Source organism: Lepisosteus oculatus, chromosome 9 (genome assembly GCF_040954835.1).
Source record: "Lepisosteus oculatus isolate fLepOcu1 chromosome 9, fLepOcu1.hap2, whole genome shotgun sequence".
NCBI classification, from domain to species: domain Eukaryota; kingdom Metazoa; phylum Chordata; class Actinopteri; order Semionotiformes; family Lepisosteidae; genus Lepisosteus; species Lepisosteus oculatus.
In genome coordinates this window covers 13,999,839-14,024,308 of record NC_090704.1, presented here as the reverse complement: position 1 = coordinate 14,024,308, position 24,470 = coordinate 13,999,839, and the positions used below count along the sequence as shown (strand labels likewise).

At 36.9% G+C, this 24,470-nt stretch overlaps 2 protein-coding genes across 3 annotated transcripts in view; both read left to right on the top strand.

The window, feature by feature from the left end:
• The window catches only part of cachd1 (cache domain containing 1), a 75,157-nt gene extending 67,926 nt beyond the window's left edge, over window positions 1–7,231 (top strand). Inside the window, exons 25-27 of the mRNA XM_006634920.3 lie at window positions 2,657–2,734; window positions 3,457–3,558; window positions 5,782–7,231. Coding sequence (XP_006634983.1) covers window positions 2,657–2,734; window positions 3,457–3,558; window positions 5,782–6,023 — 422 coding nt within the window. The 3' untranslated portion in view covers window positions 6,024–7,231. The remainder of the gene's footprint in view (window positions 1–2,656; window positions 2,735–3,456; window positions 3,559–5,781) is intronic.
• A 6,912-nt stretch (window positions 7,232–14,143) lies between these two features.
• The window catches only part of raver2 (ribonucleoprotein, PTB-binding 2), a 33,952-nt gene continuing 23,625 nt past the window's right edge, over window positions 14,144–24,470 (top strand). For both annotated transcript variants that reach the window (XM_015355506.2, XM_069194187.1), the window contains exons 1-2: window positions 14,144–14,423; window positions 19,809–19,875. In XM_015355506.2, the coding sequence (XP_015210992.1) occupies window positions 14,175–14,423; window positions 19,809–19,875 (316 nt within the window). In that variant the 5' untranslated portion in view covers window positions 14,144–14,174. The remainder of the gene's footprint in view (window positions 14,424–19,808; window positions 19,876–24,470) is intronic.

Genomic DNA, 24,470 nt, shown 5'->3' with positions numbered 1-24,470 from the left:
TAGTTGAAAGTGCATCATGTCAATTGACGTAATTCACTTGGCATTTACCCCTCTTTTTGCACATTTCGGCGTGAAAGTGCCTAGGGCCTACTGAAGCAGACGTCCTGTAGGTGCACATTTTGAGGAGGCTTGGATGTTCAGCCCTTCTGTTCTTTTGATGCTCTGGCTTTTGAATTGGCAGTTCCATGTTGGCTGAAATAAAGCAAAACTATGGATAAATTAGGAAAAATAGCATGTGCGGTACATACTGCTGGTTATTCAACCTGCAGTGATTTCTTCAGAGGAGTCAAAAGTGAAGTGAAGTCAAGTCTTCCTAATTATTTTAATTTCACCTGTCTTTCTAGTATTTATGCATTAGTCAGCCAGGTAAAGTAAGTAGTGAATCTTCCAGCACTCGCCAGGCAAATACTGCTTACAAACATGGTTACACAATCAAACTAGGCTACACATTTGATTTGACCAGTGCAAGGTTCTAGAAAACCACCTCATTTTTATTTTAAATATTGTGGGAGGCACATGGTGCTTAGCTTCACAATTAAAGTTAAAACCCACTTTTAGGCAAGCAACTGTATTATATAGTATTGCAGTCACTATGAAGGGACACAGAGGAGAGACATGAAGGACTGATGAAAGTCCACACCACACAAAAACTGGAAGGAAATATCTGAAAATGACAAAACAAATAGCTTAAGTGAAGGGAAGATGCAAACACAAGACTTGTATAAGTTGTATAAATTAGAAAAACAGTCAAGACTATGTCATGTAATGTTTTTTTGTGAAGGTGACCAGATCTTTGACTGATGGACCTTTGTGCCATCTCACATTAACAAGTTAAAACCGGTTAGAGAGAAGGAATTGAATTACGTTGACACTGACACTGACACTAGTAATTAGCCTACATGTAACATGAGCTACTCAACAACAAATGCTAGTTATTCACTACTAATTAAAAAGGTGCACAGATAAAGACAGGCCTGTCCTAGCTGGGCTTTGGACATTAATAACTTCTAGAAAATTTGTAGTTATTAATGCTATTAACAGCCATTCATTTTAAAAGAATAGTTTTTTTTCTCATATTACTAAGCTCATCATCTCAGAAAACGTTTTCAATAAATTACAAAATGCACATTGTAGACATTTTGTTGACTGACCACTCAATGGTATTTAGAGTACTCATTAATAATTGCATTATATTATTTAAAATAGTTACTCAGCTCACTTACACTTATCCATATAATATCAACACCTTTTCTTACTTTTCAGGATTCATTCCTAGATGATTTGATGAGGTTTGATTATGGTCAAAATTGTGCGTTTTGGGAGACAAGTCTAAATTGTTTATGAGGCTAAAGATGTGTTTGTTAATTTGGAGGATGAAGGCTGGGGGTGGGCAACTCTGGTCATGGGGGGTCTGTGTCTCTACAGGTTTTTATTCTTAACAAGCTCAACCAGCTCATTATGGGCTTAAAGGGACCATTTTTACAGCCTCTCTCAGCTCTTCAAGTGCTGGTGCTTTGGAGAGACCTAGCAGATCTGCTAGACACTTGCTCTACTTGAAAGTACTAATTCATGTTGTCCAATATGACCTTGTGACCTCTAGCACACAGGCAATCAATATAATACAGCTTGCATTTCCATTCCCAATGAAGGAAACAAGTGAGAACATAGTAACAAACTGTACTCATATCTAGATGGACTTTTTTTTTTGCTTGTTTTCTGTAATCGTTGCTCAGCTGTCAAATGGACAGTCATATCAAGGTTACATTTTGAATCACACTTTGGACCTTAAAGGACAGTGATGGACAGATACATGTTTATGAGTACAAATTGTTTAAAATTGTAGATGTTGAGAAACCAATCAAACCATATTAGTTGATAAGTGAGCGAATCTGTTGAAGATTTTTAGTGACGTGTACAGTATATGAACCCTTTAAAGTATTTTAACCAGTGTATTTCAGAAATGCCTTCAGGAAGGGTGCATCCCACACATTTAAACGTACAGCATTAGTATGCTGATGGAAACAGTTTAACTGCATTAAACCCCAGTGCTAATGATTTAATTAACTAAAGCCTAGACTACTGCCTGACCTTTTTTTAAAGTGGCTTTTTGCTTCCCAGTTAATGAGATGATAAACAGATTATTAGAATGGAGAGATAGAGATAAATTAAAGTAATTGCTTGAGATAATCAGCTTTTCACAACTACCGCTAAGACTGACTTAACTGCTGCCCTCATTTTATATAGATATTTTTCACCTTAAAAGCTGAAAAATATTTTTTTGTGCATATTACAAACCAGAATATATCACTGTTTTTATAGTACTTAAATTTAGGGATACATTTTCAGGAGAAAGTTTTTTGTTTTAGCACTGACCTGTCTGTGCACTCCATGTAAAGCATTTGAAATGTAAAGCAGTCGAAAATTAATACATTTTAGCAATACAGAATAGCTTTGAAACTGAAAGATCCAAAATTGTTTGCATCCTGCTAAGCTCCAGATAATGAAGCAAATTATATACAAATGAACTAGATCATTTTTGTGTAATTCTTCTGATAGGGACTGTAACTAGGTAGATTTTGCTGGGTCTATTGCTGTGATAAATTGCTTTAAATCCTGATAAACCAGTAATACCTGCATTATGCTTAATTGTCTGCAGAAATGTCAGTGAGGATGTCAAACCTAGATAATGAGCGCGATGAAAGAGATGAAGATAGCCATGAAGACCGAGGTATAAGTAAGTAAAGCATTATAGGCATTTATTTCCTGCCCGTTTTCAGGTCTTTAAGAGCAAACTTTTCATCTTCATTCTGTTATTCCTCCTAATACTGCACATTGATGATCTATAATAAGCCTAGTAAGGGAAATGTGTGGGCTGTAATAAATGTAAGGAATTTATTTTCACTGCAAATCAGGAAAGGGATTTCTACTGTCTTTGTTAATATGCTTTTATGTCTTGTTATGCATTGTAAGGTATAATTTAACTTCACATTTGGAAAGTCGGTGTCATTGTTTAAATTAATTAGCGATGTTTGTTAAGTGAGAGGCAGTGGATGTTTTTAAATTAAATAGGTTTATGCATTGTCTTCAGTTTTGTGGTGTTTTTTTCACAACTGAAATATTTAACTGAGGTTTTTGCATAATACTCTACTGACACATTTGTGTATTCATGTATATTTACCTTGCTTTTTGGTTTAAAAGGCAAGTCAGCATTAATCTTTGCATTATTTTGTTAATGTATAGAAGAGTCTTGCTCCTTTAACATGTCTCATATTACCTCAGACGTTTAAAAAGGAGGAATATATGAAATATTAACAACTTACAGAAGATTTGGGTTCTCGAAACACTTTAGTGGAGCTGCTTTAGTTGGTGAGGGGTTAACGGAGAGCACACAGTTGTGTGTCATATGGCTCTGAACCCTGCAGTTATGTGTTCTGTTTGTCGATTTCTTCCGAGCAGTCAGTAACACCCGATTCATTGCGGCAGTGATTGAGAGACACACTCACAGCCCTGAGCGCAGACGGCGTTACTGGGGTCGCTCTGGGACGGAGAGCGATCATGGTAAGAAGCTTGTCTCCTTTGTGTTTGTTTCCCATTTCTGTAACTTATTTATAACTTTTTAGACTTCCTAGAGAGAGAGCGAGCGAGCAACTATACAGCTGTTACTTTATGGAAAAAAACACCAAATAGTGTAGTTCTGGAAGAGGTCCTAGGAGATTACACTTTCTGCAAGTTTGCAAACACTTTGGTGGTAAAGGTCACCTCCTACAATGCACACACTCATGTAGCTGAAGGGGTAATGTGCTTGGTTTACATGTAGAAAAAATGAAGGATTTTTGTCTTTACCTTCTGAGTTGCTATAACAAACTACAGCATAGCTTTGAGATAACAACTTCAGTTTGTTAGATGGGATTTTAAATTGGACATTACATTTGCAACATTTTATGTATTCAGTTTGCGTTGACGTTTCTGAAACAAAGTCAAAAGAGAAGTGATTTTCATTTTAAACTGCTTATGAGTAATGGACTTTGTTTCTAGTTTCTAAGTACCAGTTAGTACCCACTAATGATAATTTAAGATTTTCAAATAAGTCTAACATACCTAAAAATCTCTTTTGTGTTAATTTACAATTAGTGAAACTATTAGGAAATTTAGTTTCTGAAAGCCTGACTGCTTCACTTGAGTCTTGGACTTAATGTCTTACACTTATCAGCGTTCAATGTTCAGAGAGATAAGGTGCAAATTTTGACTTTTGATTTGCCATGGTGCCATGATTCATCTTTAATTGAATGCAAATCTTTACCAGACTGATTTTACTGTTTTCCTGTATTGAGGTGAAAGACCATTTTTTTTACTTTTAAATTAATGCTGCCAAGTATTCAATGGATGGCTTTTAAGTAAATAATGACACTGTCTCTTTCAGATTGTGTTTAGAATCCTTTGGGAGTTACATCTGAAGTTGTACGAGACCAAGTGTTTAAAATCAGAGTCAGAACAACTCCAGAAAGTCCTCATCTCCCTCAGTCACTGCCCCAGGAACCCTTACATATGTCATTCCCCATCTCAATCACCACACACTTGAAAATTAACTCCTATTTTTGTCTCAAAAGAGACATTCGGGAATGCTTATTCTGTGGTTGTTAGACTTTAACACTGAACAATTGCAGTAAAGATTAAAGGGCAGCAGCATTTCACATATGATCGTCCTGCTGAGATGCGTTTATTTTGGGATGCAATACAATACAAAACAGCTGAAATGAACAATGTTTTTTTATGAATTGTTTGAACCCAATTAAGTAAACATTTGAAATGGCTGATTACACGGTTTACATTAACATCTGTCTTAAGACTTGTATGTAACCATCTCAAGTAATGATTCCAAGAACTGTGCATGTGTAAGCTTTAGTTTTGAAGCCTGAAAAACATCCACATCACCATTTACACAGGGATGAGGCTAACCAGAGACCTGCAAGTATTAAATTCGACTTCAATATGAGCATTTGTTTCACTCCCCTTTTTAAACACTTCATATTACTCATTTGAAAAACACGTTTTTAGTTCTAGAAATGTCTAGCCAGGCAGAAGACCGATCGTTCATGATTGTAGCTCCCTTTGGCTCATCTTTCTCCTTGATCAGTGGTTCCCAGTCCTGGTCTCGGTGACCCACATACCTGCTGGCTTTCATACCATCTCACCTTCATTAGATAATTGAAGTCTTACTTCAGCTAAGAAGTGGCTTCAATTGAATATTGGCATTTTGTTTCTAGTCAAAAGCCTGGGATTTTATTTCACTCCCCAAATACAACAGTTAAAACTCCAACATGTTTAAGAGCTGGGAGCAAACAGTTCAAATTAATCTCATTATTATTAGTCAGTGAAGGATTTGATTGTGTAATTGAGGACTCTGAGGCTGGAACAAAACTCAGCAGGTGTGTGGGTCACTATGACCAGTCTTGGAGGGTGCTCGTAGTCCCGTGGAGTGTTGTATGCAAGCATTCTGTCGTGAAGGACGGTGTAAGAAATTGTGAATTCTTTCTGTAGTGTGACAGTTTTTCTAACTCCCCTCAGGGGTTTCAGTACTGCTGAACAGGGGTTCTCTACTTGAACCCTTATGACTTAGGATGGCCCCTTGTGTAGGTTTCTATTTAATAAAGAGCATAGAATCCATTGTATCAGTGTTTGTCTTACCAGTGCAAGACACCTTCTCTGCAGTGTTTAAAGGTGCGGCCAGACTCTCTTAATAAAAACCCTTCTGTTGTGTTTGTTGAACTTGCCGCCTTCTAGGCTACAGCACCATGAGCCCTCAGGAGGACAGTGAGAACCCACCCTGCAATAATGACCCCCTCTCAGCCGGGGTGGACGTGGGGAACCACGATGACGACTTGGATTTGGACACGCCTCCCCAGACTGCGGCCCTGCTGAGCCACAAGTTCCACCCTTACCGTCACTCTCACCACCATCCCCTGCACCACGCGCACCACTTGCAGGCTGCCGTCACCGTGCACACGGTGGATGCAGAGTGCTGAGGCTTCACTCCTGTGCACTGGTAGCACAGACCTTTGAAAAAACAAACAGTGCTCTGAGGCTGTCTTCAGCAGGCCCTTCAAGAGACATGTTCGAATCCAACCTCTAGCCACCTGGATTGCTCTATCTGCTGAACTGTTGCCAAGACAACGATAGGGTAAACGTATTGGAGAAGGATTGTTAAAACTGGATTTTGGGGGTTGTTGGACGACAACTTTGAGCATACTTTAAACAGAAGGGGAGTTTTCAGATTGCAGAACATGAGGATGGATGTCTCTATGAAAAGCTTAACAACCTCTTGGAAACTTGTGTAAAAAAAATTGTAAACAATGCATCTCAGATTTTTTTTAAAAAATAAAGCATTATTTTTCTACTATTTATTTAACTGAACTTTTAAAAGTAAATGCAGTAAATTCATTCGAACGGAGACTTAAGTAATGGTTTGTCATTCTGTCTTTGAAGCAGACTAGGACTTGTGATGACCAGACAGAACAATGGAAGCAATGAGCTTTCACCTCTTTTTTTTTCTGTAACACAAGAAGTTTAATTTTAAATGCTTGTTTTGTTATTAGCATAAAGTGAAGAAGCTGATATTTCAGCGTAGAACATTTGTATTGTTCAACAGTTGCTTGAAAAAAAACTACAAGACTGCAAAGCCTTTTGTGTAAAATGTAGATTCATTCTAAAGATGAGTTAGACATCTGAATTACACATTTACAGTGATGTACAGTGCCATTTTTATGACGTTGATGAAGTCATGTGTATCAGCTCTTAAAGGATGGATCCAATTCTTAAAATAATGCCCTGCAATATTGGGCACATGGACACAAGTTCAATGAATCCTTCTGATCTATCTTTTAAAATGTCAGAGCCACCTAATTCTAGGATTACACATTAGTTGATTAGTTCATTTACATGAAATCGGCGGTGTGGTAGCTCTGTGGCTAAGCATCTGCGCCTTCTGGCTAGAAGGTTGCTGGCTCAAATCCCACAGCTGGCAGAGGAATCCTACGCTGTTGGGCCCCTGAGCAAGGCCCTTAACCCCAACTGCTCCAGGGCTGCTGAATAAATGGCTGACCCTGTGCTCTGACCCCAAGCTTCTCTTTCCCTGTCTGTGTGTCTCATAAAGAGCAAGTTGGGGTATGCGAAAAGACAAGAAATGTAAGAAAATGTATATGGCAAATAAAGTGATCTTATCTTATGTAAGTTACTATCATCCTTTCCTGTTTTTGGATGGCTCCATATTTGTTTTCCAGTAGCATCACTGTAAAGTGGAAGTTTGCACAGGACACATAGACGTCATTTTCAATATGAGTATAAAGTTATAAACCTTCTCATATAGCCAGATTGGCTTCCAGCTGGGATGTCTCAGTTAGTACAGCTGTGTATAAGAGGGGGCAAATTTAAATTGCTAGAGACATACTCTTACAAAGTCTTCACTGAAGATATGATTGTATGGTTGTGTATATAAAATGTAATAGAATAGTACACTCAAATGCCTCTGTATTTGTATTTAAGCATCAGCCCAGTGCACTGTTAGGAAATGATTGTCAGATGCAGGCTTACTGAATCTTTGGTTTTATCATTTTTAATTAAAATGAACATGAGAACAGTCATGCCATGCTGACAAGTAGGCCCTTTAATTATACTTAGTGTATTATCTAAACCAAACCACGTTGTTTATATAAGGTTTTACAAAACTCTTAGCATTTTGTGGCCCTTCAATACATAAATCTTGAAGTTTTATGTAAAGTATTATGACATTCTATGTTATTACTACTTCATTTTTTTATTTAAAAACTAAAAACATTTTCTGCTTGACACATTCCCTACATTTTGCTATATGTAAAAAAAAAATAAACCTGTTTTCTTTTTGTGGAGGGAAAGAAAAACTTTGACCATTTGGAAATGACCACTTTTACAACATTTACCCTTTTCTCCACAAAAATGAAGACTGCAAGAAGAGTATTTAACGACATAAATGTGCCTATTTGTTCCAAACAGTTCACTGGAATTACATAAGGACAAATTGGTACAAACCAGGAGTAAAACAAAATTTTTTCATTTCATGATGTATTTTTAGTGAAATAAAATTGTCATTTAAATCGAGATCTTTTGCCATTTCTGGTATCACTCTGTACCATAATGTTTTATTTAAAGAAACACTGCCGTTTTGTTTTTTCTTGTTGGAGAACAGTGTCTACTGACTGTTGTAAGCAAGTATAATCTAGTGTATATTGAACACTATAAATTACATTAATGTACGGAAGGAAACTCAATTTCTGTATATCATTCCTTTTTTATGTAATATATAAACTAATGAAATGGAGATTTATTATAATGTGAATGTGATAAAAGTTCCACTTCTCATTTTCAAGGGATTTGTTTGCTCCTTAATGTTGACACCATCTGTACTCTGAATTTTTACTGTCTGTACAAAGCTTGCAGTAATTGTGCAGTGTCTTACCTAAATCAGATCTGTAGTATGCTCACAGTAGATGTTACACCATTGCATGTTTGGAAATGCTATGACAAAGACAAGACCTTGTTTTGAACAATCCAGGTAGCAAAATCATTGGTTAAATGTCGTACTCTTCATGCCAAAGGATCCCAGTGAAGCATGGCAGCCATTACATGTAAGCAGCCCCATAACACAGGTTAAGTAGAGAAAAGATAATGATATTGATTAAATTGAGGGGAAATTTAGATAGACCAGATTGATCAAGACCAATGTTTAACACCCCTACTCTTACAAGCAGTGTCGTGGGAGTGATCAAGTACTCAGGGCCTTGGTTTTAACATATCTTTTGAAGGCCAGCACTTCTTACCACAGTGTGGCTCCTGTCGCAATGCTGACACATTGCCTTCAGAAATCTCATCTAGAGGGAAGAGCACAACCTACTGGTCCACCAACATGCTAACTGGGTTTTCCTTTACAGTGTCCCATCACAATATTGACAAGGTCCGAATGTGCTCAGCTTTTGAGATCTGATGATCTTAAGATTGGATCTTGAAAGCTGAAAATGGAAAGGTGATTCACAGACATTTTCCTTAAGTGCCATTTTTTTGCAAAGAGTGTCCCTTAGAATTATTTTTCAAGTAATGAAAATCCTCAAATACAGCCTCAGTATGAAGCAGGTGATGGCTTCTGAGTCATATATAAAACAAGGAATAATGAAAAGTTGAGTGGCAAACTTAAACGAGATTTACCAAGAGGATTTTTATGTGCGTTACCATCAAGTTGTCACCTTTGTTCTGATTATCAAGGCCACTGGTTAATTTTACAAGATCTGAATGCAATATTATTTACAGAATTTATATTAATATATATGAATGTAATCTTGCTTAACACTAAAATTTTTTGCAGTATCTAAAATTAAAATGTGTATAAAGTTGAGTTAGTTGCATAACAGTGAAACTCGATTTTAAAAGAAGCCTTTCCTTCTCTGGAAACAAGCATCTCATGTTGCGTAAGAAACTGGTTTCTGTCTTCTGAGTGGTTTCACAGGAGAATAGATAACCAAATAGTCATTGTTTATTTATAGGCTAAGTGCATTTCTGCAGGAATATATGTGAGCATCACTAATTTGTTAATTGCCAGCTAAAGGATATTCCCTCCTGTCTACTAACAGCTGTTTAATTTGAAACACTGAGAATATAACATGTAGCATTCATACAGGACTCTCCACAAGCCTGCCGAATCTGCACTTTGAAACTTGGATTGGAATCAAGCTGCTGTGTAGATGAATTAATGCTTGAAGCTTTCATGGCCTTTACTGAAATCCAAAACAGACCATGTAATTTTGCCTTGACTTTTTATGAAAGAAAATGAAATTTGAGCCCTTTGACAAACTATTCTCTTTTGTCAATGTGCAAATACAATGAAGGGAATGAATGAACAGACAGATCTTCTACTTCATTAAATGCAAAGGTTAGAATGTGCAAGCCATAAGATAAAATAGTAATATAAATGTGAGTAGCAGGGAGATAAAGCTAAGAGGTGTTGGTGGGACCAGTAAGGGGCACTCACCTAGCAGTCTGTGTGGTTCCTAATGCCCTGGAATAGTGATGGAGACACAATACTGTAAAAAGTCTCTGTTCTTTACGTTAGGGTAAACTTAAGGTCTTGACTCTTTGTGGTCATTAGTAATCCTAGGGCGTTTCATGAAAAGAGAAGTGGTGTTAATCCTGATTTCCAGGTCAAATTTTCTTCCTGGCCTTTACCAGTCATGCCCTTCTAATAGTGCCCATCTCTGAATTGACTTCATTACCCTGTTCTCCTCCCCACTGATAGCTGGTGTGTGGCGAGTGTACAGGTACATTTTGGCTGCCGTTGCATCATCCAGGTGGGGCTGCACATTGGTGGTGGCAGAGGGGAGTCCCCATTACCTGTAAAGCGCTTTGAGTGGAGTTTTCAGAAAAATGCTATATAAATATAAGGATGTTGTTATTATTGTTTCATAATTGTATTGGATAATTATGCATTTTAATTTTTATCAACTGCAATCTCTGTTTTTATACACAATCTATGAATGTTAGCATCCATCGTTTTTGGGCAGTTCTAGCTTGAGTATAGTGTGTGCTTTGTGTGGTGATTCGTTTTTTTTGGGATACGGATTTGGAAATTAAACCCCACAAATGGTATCAAGATTTGTGACTGAAACACTGAAAAGGGTTTTTTTCCCTTCATGGAGAATAAGCTGGCGAAAACTGGAACCGCATCAGTCAACTGCAGACCGACAGGGAAATTTGAGATAATTCCCTGTTTGTGCCAAAGAACTGCTCTGCTGTCCAAGTTGCTTGAGGGCATCAGTACTGTAAAGGATGCTTATCCACAAGGAACAGTGAATTCAGGGTGTATTGTGCTCCTTAAGGAACCTATTTAAAACCGTTTTTGCTTTTATTTTACTTCTTTCTTACCTGTTTTAACTGGATTCCACACTTGCTGATTAAAGCTGGACAGATTTTAAATCTATCTGTACCATGGCACAACTGCCTGTTCATCTACAAAATAATATAAAAGTAAATTATCCTGGCTTATAATTCCAGTATTCCACATGAGAGTCCTCTTCCCTGCCACCCACACACTCATAATCACACTACCTTGCAGAGGCACAAGTTCAAGGTTCCTACTGCTTTCTTACATAAACGAACACATCCCAGGTGTTCAATTAGCCTACTCTGCCACTCACTAACACCTACACAATAGTTTTGTGCATCAGAAATTTCCGTATTTTTCAACTCCCACTCAGCATTTTCCTGAATCATACATTAAATGGCAGTGCTCTCTTTGCTTTTGTTTCTACAGCACTTTGGTATCAATTCATACTTAGGTATGAAACCTTTCATTACAGGTCTTGTTTGCCATAGATGTCTGTTTTAATTTGAAGAATTACAGTCAATGTTTGGGTAATCCCAAATCGAAAATATGCTGTATGTACAGAAAAACAAGAGATGACATTTGTTTGATTATTGACTAGAGTAGAAATGCTCCAGATAGTGTCTAGCTGTTTAACCGCTGGTCCAATCTATCTACTTTAAATGTATACAATTCTTGAGATTATAGAACAACTCATTCTAGCTGTATATACTGTAACCAAGATCCATTTTCCAGGCTCAGTAAGATGTACTTGATGTATCCGAATGACTATCCCATAAAATCTCACTGTAAGCTCAAAATGAACTTTGGGTCTCACTCATTTAATTATCTCAATCATTCAACTAATTGTTTTGCTTTATGTTAAAAGTAGAATTTACTTTTCTCTAACCCTGAATTTGAGCTCTTTTTTAAGTTTATTTGCTCTTACAAACAAATGTATTGTACAGATATTTGATTAAACGACCACAACATTTGTCCAGCCTTATTTCCATATTAATTATCTCCATGTCCCCCTATCTCTTCATGTTTTGTTCATGAACAAAAGAACAGAAGAATGGTTACAAACAAGAGGATCAGCCCATCTAGCCTGTTTTGTGATTACCAGTGTATTTATTCAATGATATTATCTAGCTGTTTCTTAACCAAACCAAAGATAACAGCTTCCACATTATTACTGGGTAACGTTCCATACTTCAACAGAATGAAAGGATATAAAGATAATTTCATTATTTTTAGACTAGAGATCTCCTGTTTCACTTGTTTTGTGGTTTCTATTATCAAAATCTGACAATAATGCTTTATATTTACTTGATAAAAGTTAAGGGGAGGAGTGGTGGCACTGTGGCTAAGGATCTGCGCCTGTGGCTGGAAGGTTGCTGGTTCAAATCCTGCGGCCCGCAGAGGAATCCTATTTTGTTGGGCCCCTGATCAAGGCCCATAACCCCAACTGCTCTAGGGGTGCTGTACAATGGCTGACCCTGCACTCTGACCCCAAGCTTCTTTCTCTGTCTGTGTGTCTGTGTCTCATGGAGAGCAAGCTGGGGTTTGTGAAAAGACAAATTCCTAATGCAAGAAATTGTATGTGACTAATAAAGTGATCTGATCTTATCTTATAAATACCAAACATAGGCATTTACAATATGGTGACCTGGCCATCTGAGTATTATCATTATATTAATAATACTGGGCAGTTTGGTCAGAACTTGAGGCTATTAATGATCTTCATTGCTAAAATGTTTTTAGAACTCTGTATCCCTGGGATATTCAGGTGTTCTTCCTGTGATATTTTGTCTGAATTAATTTGGAATTCACAGTTACGTTTTCAAAATATTACCATCAACATGAACTATAAATAGCTTCACCTGCAGTGGTTGCTGGTGTCACATTATGTGCTAAGCTCAAGTGTTTTATACCTCAGAATTTTTTGCTTGTCTTATCCCTATTGTTCTGTTACACTTGTTTAAACCTGGATGGGTTATAATGCTAACATCACTTTTAGCAATGAAACTTTCATTACATGAATGAAGCCTAAAACATGCTACATAATAATGTAAGGTAGTAGAAACTTTTTTTGGTTCAATACACATTTTTCGAATAGATACAACTGACAAATCCAAAAAATGGCAAGATAATGAAATTCATTATTCATAGTAATTGTTTAGTGGTTCCAGATAATATAATGTTAGTTCAGCAGTAGTAATGGTTAGCTCATTTACGCATGTGTACAATTATATCTAAGGTATAGTTGTATTGAAATGTATAATGACTAAAAGAGCTTACATTATGATTCATTATGATTCTCTTTAAATTATTGATGTCTTTGAGAGTTGATGATTAGGAGTAGGGAACATGAATTTGGAATTTGGTAGGGAATTTAAGAACACTTTGCTGCTAATTTCATTGTTTCCATTAGCGACGGGACTTGCTTTTCAGCTTACAACACATTGTATTCTAAAAACTGCTTCAGTGGGATGTCGAGTTATGAAATCCAAGGCATACATATGAAGATGAGGATGATTCCTGGAGATTCTGCCAGTAGCTGGCATTTACTCTTCAGTCTGTGAATTGGCGTACGCCCACAGAGAGACGGCTAACCCTTATATAAATCCTCTTGGCACTATAATAGCCTGCCATCCTTTCTGTTTTTCCAATTCACTGTGGAAGGAGGCCCACGGTTCTGATACCTTGCTTTGCTAATGCCTTTAAATCTGAAAGAAAACGGTCACAGTCTTCTCTGTGGTAAAGCAAACACTTCTTGTAGTATAGTACATTTTAAGCAAATAAAGCAATTAAAAATGTACTTCTCTACAGACAGGATGGATTACTTTGACAAAATCATTGCATCAGTAGATATACTGTAAGCATATAACAATTATTGTTGTTTTGGATTTATTATTAATATTATTTTATTCACTGGGTTGTTGATCCCTAATCCTTTTTTGGCATATAGTGATTGCATCGTTGTGTATGTACTTTACATACAAAGATTTGTAGATTTAAATGAAGAAAACTTGGTACTTATTTTCAGCTGGAAAAAATGGCGGACTGTTATACAATGTAAAATTAAATTAATTTCAAAGGTTGGTCAAAGGGTGTTTTTTGGTTCATTAATTGTAGTGTAAATTGAATTGTAAACGCTAGGGGTCGCCAAGTATACAGTTAAGCGAGTTCAGGGCCTGTCTTGTACCTTTCCGCCTGCTCCAGAGTTGGTGGAGCGACGACAAAACAACCGCCCACCTCCTGCTTCTGCTCACTTGCTACAGAGCTTTTCAAAATGGCGGCTGCTTCCTCCATAGAGCCGCCGAGCGTGAACGATTTGAAACAGGAAAATTCACCTTTTGCGGACTCGGATAGCCCTGAGAGCCGACAAGAAGAAGACACGGGGTCCGAAGGTCCGAGCCTACGAGTTTTGCCTGAATTAGAGCCGGAAGAAATCGAAAAGAGGCTGGAAAAAACTCGCAGGGAGCTGAGCAACAGGAGGAAAATCCTGATTAAGAACCTACCCCAAGACATTACCAACCAGGTAATGGGGATCATTAACTGACCGGCAAAGTGCATCTTCAGTCCTGCGCAGTACGCAACTGTGAGAAACTTTCAAGCATGAGTCGGGTGCATGATTAATGTAGTAAATAATATAATAACCACCTGAGTATCACTTCTGATGTACTTTTTTGCAGTTATAGAATACGTTTGTTGCCGTCAAAATCAGTAGAAAATTACAGTCTCGAAGTTTTGTATTTTACTGTTACGTGTTCCCTTTACAGCACTTACCATAATAGGGGCAGAGTATCTGAAATTACTCATAGTTCTTAGATGGTACAAAATCTTTCTTGGTCAGAAAAGCAGTTTATCTGGAGCACTTCTAGGATTCAAGCGTTTCTTGTATGCGTCTTTTAGCTAGATGTTTTATCTATGTTGATGAATTATATTAGCCTGGTTATATGAATGCTATGCGAGAGTATAGATAACTTGTCGGTGTTTCCAACTATATTATGTACTATACTATATATAATTATTTTGTATTTCGTAGAACTCCACAATTCTACACTTTGATTTTATGTTATTATTTAGGTCCTGTTTCCATCTGCTGTTGCAAAACTTTACATGACCCTTTTTCGTCAGCCGAACATTCAATACAATATGGCATCTGGTGATTACAAGTGACGTTATAAATGATGCAGCACTATCGAGGTCCTCCAGTACAGGACTGTAATGTCGTTTTGTATACTCGCCTGAAAAAAAAAAGAAGTGTTTAACTGTCGAGTACAGCCTTTGGTCTTGTGTGTTTTAAGAAGGGAGGAAAGTTTACTTGGTTATCTTCTGTAATTGCTTACTCTTGCATATAAATGTTTCGGTGTCTATAGAGTTGGAAGCTATAGTTAATTTAGCTTGTCAGAACTGTCCGCTAAAGAGCAAAAGCCTCGAAATATTAATCTGTGTAATATAGGTTTTTTCTAAGATTATAGTCTTTTAACTTTTGACATGTTGTAGGACTTGTCATTACCACCATTATGATTAATTTAAAATCTTAATTCCCACACCAAAATAGGCACATGACATTAAAGAGACACAGAACCTGTGTATTGTTTTATGAAGGGTTTTTGTCTCTTGGATAATTTATTTTATCAAAGAAAACATGTCACCACGATCAGTTTCTCCTTGAGCCCAGTTGGGCACAAATTCAGTAATGTCTCAAATGAAATGCTGCTGGCAATTTAGGGTGTAAGCAGTCACCTTTTTGCAGTTTTGACCACTGCAGTTAAAAGACCAGAGCTAAAATCTGATCTTCAGTTGTCTTACAACCCTATTACTCTCAAACAGTATCTGAATCTGCTTCAATTGTGATTATATTTTAACAGAGCTGTAGACTATTCTAAATGTAAAAAGAAAATCCGTTTCAGAATAATAAAACTCTGCTGTCATCACTACCATGGTGACAGTGAGGATGCCAGAGAGACACCACAAAATGATTCAGAGCACCTTTTGTAAGTTGAAAACTGAACTGTATACTGATATTTGATTTAGCATTTTCAATCTTTTGCTAGCTAACCTTTGTGAGCCCTATATATACATTTTCTGGCAAATATCGATTTTTTTTAATTCACTCAGGTTTATGCACAACAGCGACTGTATTCTAGTTTCTATGTTTAATGGGGAAGGGAAAGTATGATATTATTTAGGCCAGAACATTCTTTGCCTTTCCTCAGCACTTCATACCCTTTTGGGACATCTTTGTGGAGTTTACCTTGTGGTATGTAATTTATAATCAGGCCCAGGCTTAACCTACTACTAAAATGTAAACAGCTCTTTATTTAAGATAACTAAAGTCATTTAAGATGCTAAGTTGTTTGAAGTCTGTTTGATAATGAGACTTATTAGCCGTTACCTAAATTGATGAAGTCGACACACATCGGATCTAAATTGGCAGCTGGTCAAGAACATTTTTGGTTTGCATGCCTGGAGTCCTGTACATGTCACTGGGATTTTAAGAGTCAGAACTTCAAAGTTTTGCCCTCAAGTAAGATGTTCTTTATATGGACAGTTTCCATCCATCCACTTTCTAAAAGCTTCTACCAATTCAGGGTCACACCAGGGCCAGTTCGGCCAAAAGCCAGTTAACCTACCTGTATGCCTTTGAATTGTGGGAGGACACCCATGTGAACCTGGGGAGAACATATACACTCCATACAGATAGCACCCCATTTCTTGAATTGGACCCAGTGCTCCACTGCTACGGGGTAGAAATGCCACCCATTTGGAGAATTTGCACATTTTAATTTCTCGAAGATTAAAAGATTGATATTTACCTCACAGAAATGACGCGACCTGGTCTGGTTTAGGACATCTCAGTTCTGAAGAACAAAGGTAAAAAATTTCAGAACAGGGGTCTTCATTTCAGGTACTGCAGGGCTGGTGTGTTCAACTTCAACAAGGATTTAAACAGACTGGAAAACCTGCAAACAAATTGCCCCTGTAGGGCAGGGTTTGGAGACCCCTGATCTAGAGCACTGTTACGCATATCAGCAATACCTTAATCTTATGTTCTGGTTTCTCATCCGTTTGCAAAATTGTCAGATCAGTTCTGTAACTGTAATTACTGGTTTAATAAATCACAATGTACTGAGTGAGGCCTTATCAACCATACCTTTTTGGTAGACATATTCACAGTGTCACATTACTTTATTCTTAACTTATTCTATAAACATGATCATGTGTATCCAAGGGAGTTTGTTGTGCTGACTTTTTTTTAAATTGTTGATGAAGAGGAATTGCTTGTGTAAAATCGGTTTAGGGTCTTAGGCGTTCAGATGAAGGAAAACAGAGCTTTCACTGGCTGATTTTCAAACTATTGATAAAAAAAAAACTAACAGACCGAAAAAGAAGAAGAAAAAGAATAACAGACACAGCACGAGCCTGCATTCTCTCCTCAGCCGTCCACACCACACTTTTCCCTGGGTCAGAGATTAAATAAAACTTCACTCACAAGTTACCACATGCAAAATACTGAATATGTTAACCCAAATATGTCTCAGACTTGCATTATGTAAGATTCTCCTGAGCTCAGCAAGCACGTCCACCAAAATACTATTTTGATGTAAAACAACATGAAACTGAATTATTTACCTGAATTATTATTGCCTGAATCAATATTAAAATATACTAACAAAAGACTCTATAAACACCTAGTAATATGAATTCTGAGACTTAGTGTCTGCCAACCCACTTACAGCCTGTACAGAGGTGTACTACTCCAGTATGCCTTGAGTTGCTATAGATCTTGTTAAGTTTGCACAAGATAACCTGAGGGTAGGACTTAGATTGCTTTCTGAAGACGATTCTGCACTTCAACTGCATTCGATGCTTCTTATGTTGTTTTGTATCAGGGGCAAGCCAATATGAAATGTCATGTAAAAGCTTTCTGGAATAATGAGAACTACATGGTCTGGTTGTTTATTGATTTGGCTAAATACAGATTTGAAACGGACAGCCTCTCTTGGCTTTTAGTACAATTCCAGACATATTGTGTGAGTCTAGGTTCTAGTTGGGTTAAACTTTAATGGGAAATCAGTGAGTTAAATCAATAGAATAAACATGTCTTTGTCCACAGACTGTTTTAAGGGTTTTACTTAAATTTAAATCCCTCTTGAAAGCCTTTGGGGTATGCCAGGCACAATGTAAAATAATGTGTAGTTAATACCGGTGTTTCCTGTGTAGTTAATGCCGGCGTTTCACATTGACTGTTATTTAAAATTTTCATTCATATTTGAAGTGAATCCTCATATAAAGGTTGCTGTTTCCATTTTACGGGCCAATCCTGATAAAATATTATGCTCATGTCTCAAGTTTTGTCTCATTTTGGGTGTTTCTTGTTGTGTAAACGTTGATGGCCTCTCCTGAGTGTAGGATGAGCTTGATAGCCAGGAGATGGCTGGATTAAGTCTGGACTGTGCTCCTCTGTAACTTGTCCTCAGAAGGTCCCTTCTCAAGAGGTGTTGGTTGTGGGAATACTATAGTTTTGTATCTGCCCTCTTATACAAGAATGCTCTACTGTTTTTATTATTGGTTCATGGTTTGAGCAGAAGTTAATAGCTTTACGGGTTTCAGAGGATTTGAGTGTTGTATTTATTTCTCCATGTCTGTTATGGGGATTAGAGTACTGTGTTGGGTTGAATAAATCAACTGATCGAGGAGGCATACAACACAATACAGCAGAGGGATCCCTAGTGATCCTGACTCACTTGAAGTCTCCAGGGAGTCCCACAGAAATGGTAAAAATTTGTGTGTGGAATTAACACTTTGAAATATGGAAAAATTTAAAGTTAAACCCAAAAAATTGTGCGTTTTTGAAAAGGGGTTCCTACAGCAAGAAAATTAAGGACACTAGCAGGAAAATGCTTACAAATCTTTTAAAACACGGGTTTGTTTAGGGACGATTCTGCATTATATGTACTAGCTAGAAGGAGAGTTCAATAAAACTTCTGAGAAATTAGAAAAAACACTAAGAACCGGAGAAGTGGGAAGTGCCTGGAGGAATGCGTCATCACTTACTCTGTGTTCTATAGGATCCTGTTTTGTTTGAACTTTTATAAACATATAAAAGTGCCATCTCTAACCTTTTGTAACGAGAGCTTTTAAGCTTTTTTCTTAACAGTTTTAATCATGAGTGGATGACTTTTCTGTGGGCGGCTCTCTGTGAGAGAAACAGCAGCACAGTCCATCAAAAAAATCAAGGTCTGTTATCCTGATGCAGCTCCCCAGTGGATTTTAATGGGGGGTTAAACTGTGTATTTCTTGCTATACAGTTAATCTAGTTTCACTTTAAACCATGGTGGCTGGGAAGGCCTCAAAAGAAGCATACATCCTTTCACTGATACATTCCCATGAACTGTACGTTCATCAGTTCCACTCACCAACCCAGGGAGTCACCCGAACTGTAATGTACTGCCACACAAAGGGTTCTGTAAGACCTGTGCTTGCCCTCACTATTTCAGGCACACTTCGTATTCGGTGATGATGTCAATTATTACATTTATTTTTTTCCTTTTGGTTTTTGTTTTTTTCTTCTAAATCCGCCCCTGTGCACAGGTTGAGGGTGTCATTCCTATGTACAAACGTTCATTTTGGTGGATAAGTTGGATGAATTACTAACGTTATAATAAGTGTCATTTTTCGTTTACTGGTCATTTTAATTTACAGATAACCAGTTATGTTTATTTTGTTGCTCAATAAAATAGATGATCAGTATTCTGTTTCAATGACAATGTAAATGTTATATTTAAATGCCCGTGAATTTAGCAGTGTAGATGAGGTGAGTGGGTTCTTAGGGAGAGAATTGGGCTAAAGAAGAACACAGTAAATTTAAGAGCCTGTTAATTTTGCTTTGACCAAACCCTTTTTTGTTTTTCAGGAGGTCCATGAACTTCTAAAAGAGTACGAGTTGAAATACTGTTATGTGGACAGAAACAAAGGAACAGGTAAAATCTTGGCTGTTTTAGATTGTTTTTCGCCCAGTATGTCTCAAAAAATAGTTTGTCAGGATTAATGCATCCAAGCCTTAACATGTAGTGAATAAAGGCTGAATTTTATTTGGGCAAATTGATAAAAAATTGTCTTTGGGACATAAAAGCAGGCTATTACTTTTAATCCCCTTGAAGCTGTTACTTAAAAGTGAAAAATTATTTTCAGTATGAAATAATCTGATCAGATTGAACAAATAATTCTGCAGGAGCTTTGAATTTATACATGTATACAAGATACAGAATATAAAGTGTATGTAATATAAAAATATGAGTTTGGTAAAGAAAATTATATTTATATATAACACAAAATGCTTTTTTTATAATGGTGCGTCTATTTCTCAAAAAATAAATAGTACTCCCGTTTCTGAATCATCAGTGAGTCAGTCTCCTAGCTGTTCTCATTAGAATAAACAGTAAATTTTCTCCTTTGGAAAAAAATAATTTCTCTGTGAGAACATTTAATTGCCTTGAATAAATTAATGTGTCACATTGATTATGTCTAAGGGTTAGAACTACTAATTTTCAAAGTATAGAAAGTATTGCTTTCTGATTCATGATACTTTATTTTTTAAAGGAAGTGCCTGTAAATGTATTTCTTAAATTACTAGTCATACTTTGTATTTGGGAGTGGAAAAGCTTGTTGATTACTTTAGCAGATTTTGTTACGTATAATTATATTTTGGGAACAGTTGAAGTATCCTAGTGGTTTTCCCTGTGGAACTGCTGTGCTTGGAGCCATGAAGTCTGAATCTTACTGTCCGTTTAAGCCTTCCAGTAAGTCTTCAGTTTGGCTTGAGAAGAAAACACAAGACATGTGAATTTTATTCTGATCTTACAAAAAAAAAAGAGGCATCATTTAGGATCGTCATCATTATTATCAATTTAGCATTGAAGCAATGTATTTCTACAGACGTTTTTTTTAATATCACTTGTTAAATCAATAACGAATCAGAGGCAGAGCGATAACAACTTTCAGCTGGTGATTAAAATGTTCAAGTTGGGCCTATCCCAAATTTAATTAATTGGAATTTCACTGTTGTGGCTTCTCTAGTCCTGATGTCATCTTCTAAGCCCTAGACACGCTCTAGCCACCTGTATAAGTGAAGAATGACAAGAGTTTTTTTTAGGTGTTGTAATTAGTAATGCAATGTTTGAATAAAGAGTACTTCTAATTTGCTCTGCCTTACTTGTCATCTTAGAGCTGACAGTTCCAATAATAGAAATGATCAAAGAGGCTGAGTTTTCAAATCTGCACTAAGTGACCCCCGAAACAAAGGTCTCAGGGTATGTTGATAGTTTCTCCTAACTCTTTGAGCACAGTATAATAATAATCAAGCTTGCTGCCCCATTAGCAGCCATAAAGGAACTTTAGGAACTGAAGCAATTATTGATATTCCTGCTGTAAATCTGGCTTACTGCCTTGTTTCCTCCCTTTTATGCCTTTATCTTCCCAGGTTCTTGAGTGCAAGCAGCCCACAAGGCGATAAAGGAGTTAGGAGATGCTTTCCATTGAAAAAACTGCTTTGAACTGTAGACATGAACAGACTTTGCATTAGGCAGGACTTCATAGTGCTAATGCAGTCACTGTTAACTTTCCAGCCCATTGTTCCTCAAATTTGTGTGAGAAGTCTAATGCTAAAGATGGAAAAATCTTTGTGATCCATGTTGTTAAATCTGTTACTGCAAGATGTGGTTCTGCATTATGTCTATTCAGTGTTACTCCTGTTTTTTTTATTAATTTTACCTAAGCCAAACAAATCTTCTGCATATCATGATCATTGATGACAACAGCATATAGATTTCTGTAATTTGAAAGGATAGACCTTGGCCTCTTGACCCAAATTGAGGTCCACAACCCTCTTTTCTTTTCCTAAACAAATGTACCCCGCCCCCACAGCAAGCAGGGACAAAAGGCCTATACAAATGTGCCTTGATTGCCTGCACATCTCCCCAGGTTGCCCTGTGCAGAATCATTATTATTATCTAATGTACATTATGATGTGAAGATGCACAGAAAAACCTCCTGCTGGCTTCTGTGTTCTTTTGGAAGCAGGATAATAGTGCAGAAAGCTGAAGTAAGAGCCATTAAAATTTAAGGGGGATCAAGCAGTCTTACAGGATGTTGAGCACTGAGATATTTGATATGGCTCAAGTCTTCAGAACTGCTAAAGTGATTCTTCTTGGGGACACTCTACAGTCAACTAATTTGTTTGTTTTTAATTTCTTTAAATGGTGTAAAAAAACACCTGATCGGGCCTGAGCTTTTCACAATGTGCTAAATTAACATCCCTGTCACTGAAATGAGGGAGAAAACCGTGTTGTGTTAGAATGGTTTATGTACTTTAAAGGCACACAATTTCTCAACATACTGCAGCTTTGCTTTTTGAGAGTTGTTTTGGTATACATTCACACTAAAAAGCACTGTAAACAATGGAAGCAGAGGGAACAGATTTTGTTGTAAAATTTATTGGAACAGGCCTTGGAGGATAGTTATAGGATATATTTGGTTATGTACAGTTGTACTTTTGTGTGAGTATGTATGAAATAGCTCCTGGGGCTGTTTTTTTAATTGGAGCAGTGAACTGGTGCCGTGGGCTACTGCACTGTGCATATGGGTAATGAGGCTTTGTGGTTTCAAAAAGTTTATTTAATGTGAGCGCTGTGCTCAGCACATCAGGCATCGTTTGGCCAGAAAAGCAGTGCTTATTAGGTAGCCATGAAAGAAGTTAATATACAGGTTGTGCTTGGATCGTTTTCCGATTGCATTTTTCCCACCCAGGGGAGTAATAAAAACAGTAATGTTTGTCTCCGTTGAGGACACTCATGGAATTCCAGAGCCATATGCTGCCTTTCTGCAACCAAGAATGACACCAGACGTTGAGGCGGGAATAGGGAACTGAGAAATTTATAGAAAAAAAAATTGTCCTTTAATGAAGACACCAGGGTGTTATTTAAAGGAGATCTCCACATTGTGTGAGTCTGTTTGTATCCATGTATAAAAAAAATGTAGGAGCCTTTTAATTTCTTGCGCTTAAGGCTTTGTTTTTATTAGCAGATAAAGACATTCTTCACATAAGCCATTTAAGTCTTGACTAATTTGGGTGTAGTGCCCTTTTTAATTTTACCAGTTGATGGCCTTTAAAAGGTTCCAGATTATCAGACCATAATAATGCATTAAATAACTGTCAGCTTTATCATAAATATATAATGTTTCAGAATGTATTGTTGATTGAAGTGTATTATTTGCTTTTCAAGTTTTGGAATGCAATTTAGACTGCAGTAGCTGGTAAGAGACTGGAACATCAAGAAACTCTAGAGGTCATTATGCCTAAAAGCATTTTTTTTTCTGCAACACATCAATAATGATTCATACAGTACTTTGATAAAATATACTGCTAGCCAGCAGTGGGCTGTAATTTATGACTTCACATCAGTGATTGCGGATCTTTTGTATTCTCTTAAAAGATGTAAAAAATCTCAAGCCTTATTTTGAGAACCTTCATAAAATAAATACTAAACAGCGAAAGTATTTGCAGTTTTTCCCATTAGAAAATACTCAATTGGTAAAATTAGTTAGGAAAACCATTTTTGTTTTTCATATGTAATAGGCAAAAATATATTGGAGACTTTGTGTTGAGGTGTTAAACTTTGTCCCATTTTCTGAAGACCTCTACAAAAAAATTAAGGTGTTTGTATTGCGGGGTTTAACATAACGTTAGTGTTCATGCAGGGCTAGACTTGTATTTAAATTATATCTAGATTTTGAAATGAGCAGCAGGAGGGCAACAGGAAATTATTCAGCCCTTCAGATGTGAGTCATTCCTTCAAATAATACATATTGTGCCTCTTATGCCATATTTAATTGGCTTTTAAGACCACTGATCTTTTTGCTGAACTGCAGGACCCTTATCTTGTGCTTGTTTCTCCTGTGTGACTACCTGAATGTAAATCATCACAATCTCCCCCTTTTTAATTCTGGATCTCTTTGAATTCGGTGTATACTGCACATTATTAGAGAATAATTTTAGATAATAATTTTAAGCAAGTTAATTGGTAATGGAGCAGGACATTATTTTATTGATTTTAAACCTTTACAAATGTTGTAATGAAATAAGGGTACTGTACAGAATCTACTATGCACTGGCACATGGGTTTTCATGAGGCAAATATTGTAAGATGTTTTTGTTTTTCTTTGTACATTGTGAACTGCTAATCTTGTTGTATTAGTTGTGATCACACCTTGATTTAATGTTGATCTTGCTCTTGAGCATCCAGGATTTCCATAAAGCAAATTCTAAAAGAGGTCGATTCTAGTCAACATCTCTTTCTTAAACATCCTTCATAAGGCAATAGCTGTAAAAGGAAATTTAGCATAGGTTTCTTTATCACTCTCAAAGAGTTCACCCATGAAAATGAACCCAAACATTTTCAACACGTCAAGGAACTTTGTTTTACACGAACAGATCCCTGTATTTTAGAAATGTTTGCTTTGACTGTGGCTTTGCTAAACCATGCTTCAGGTTGGTAAGCAGACACTCAGCATATCAATT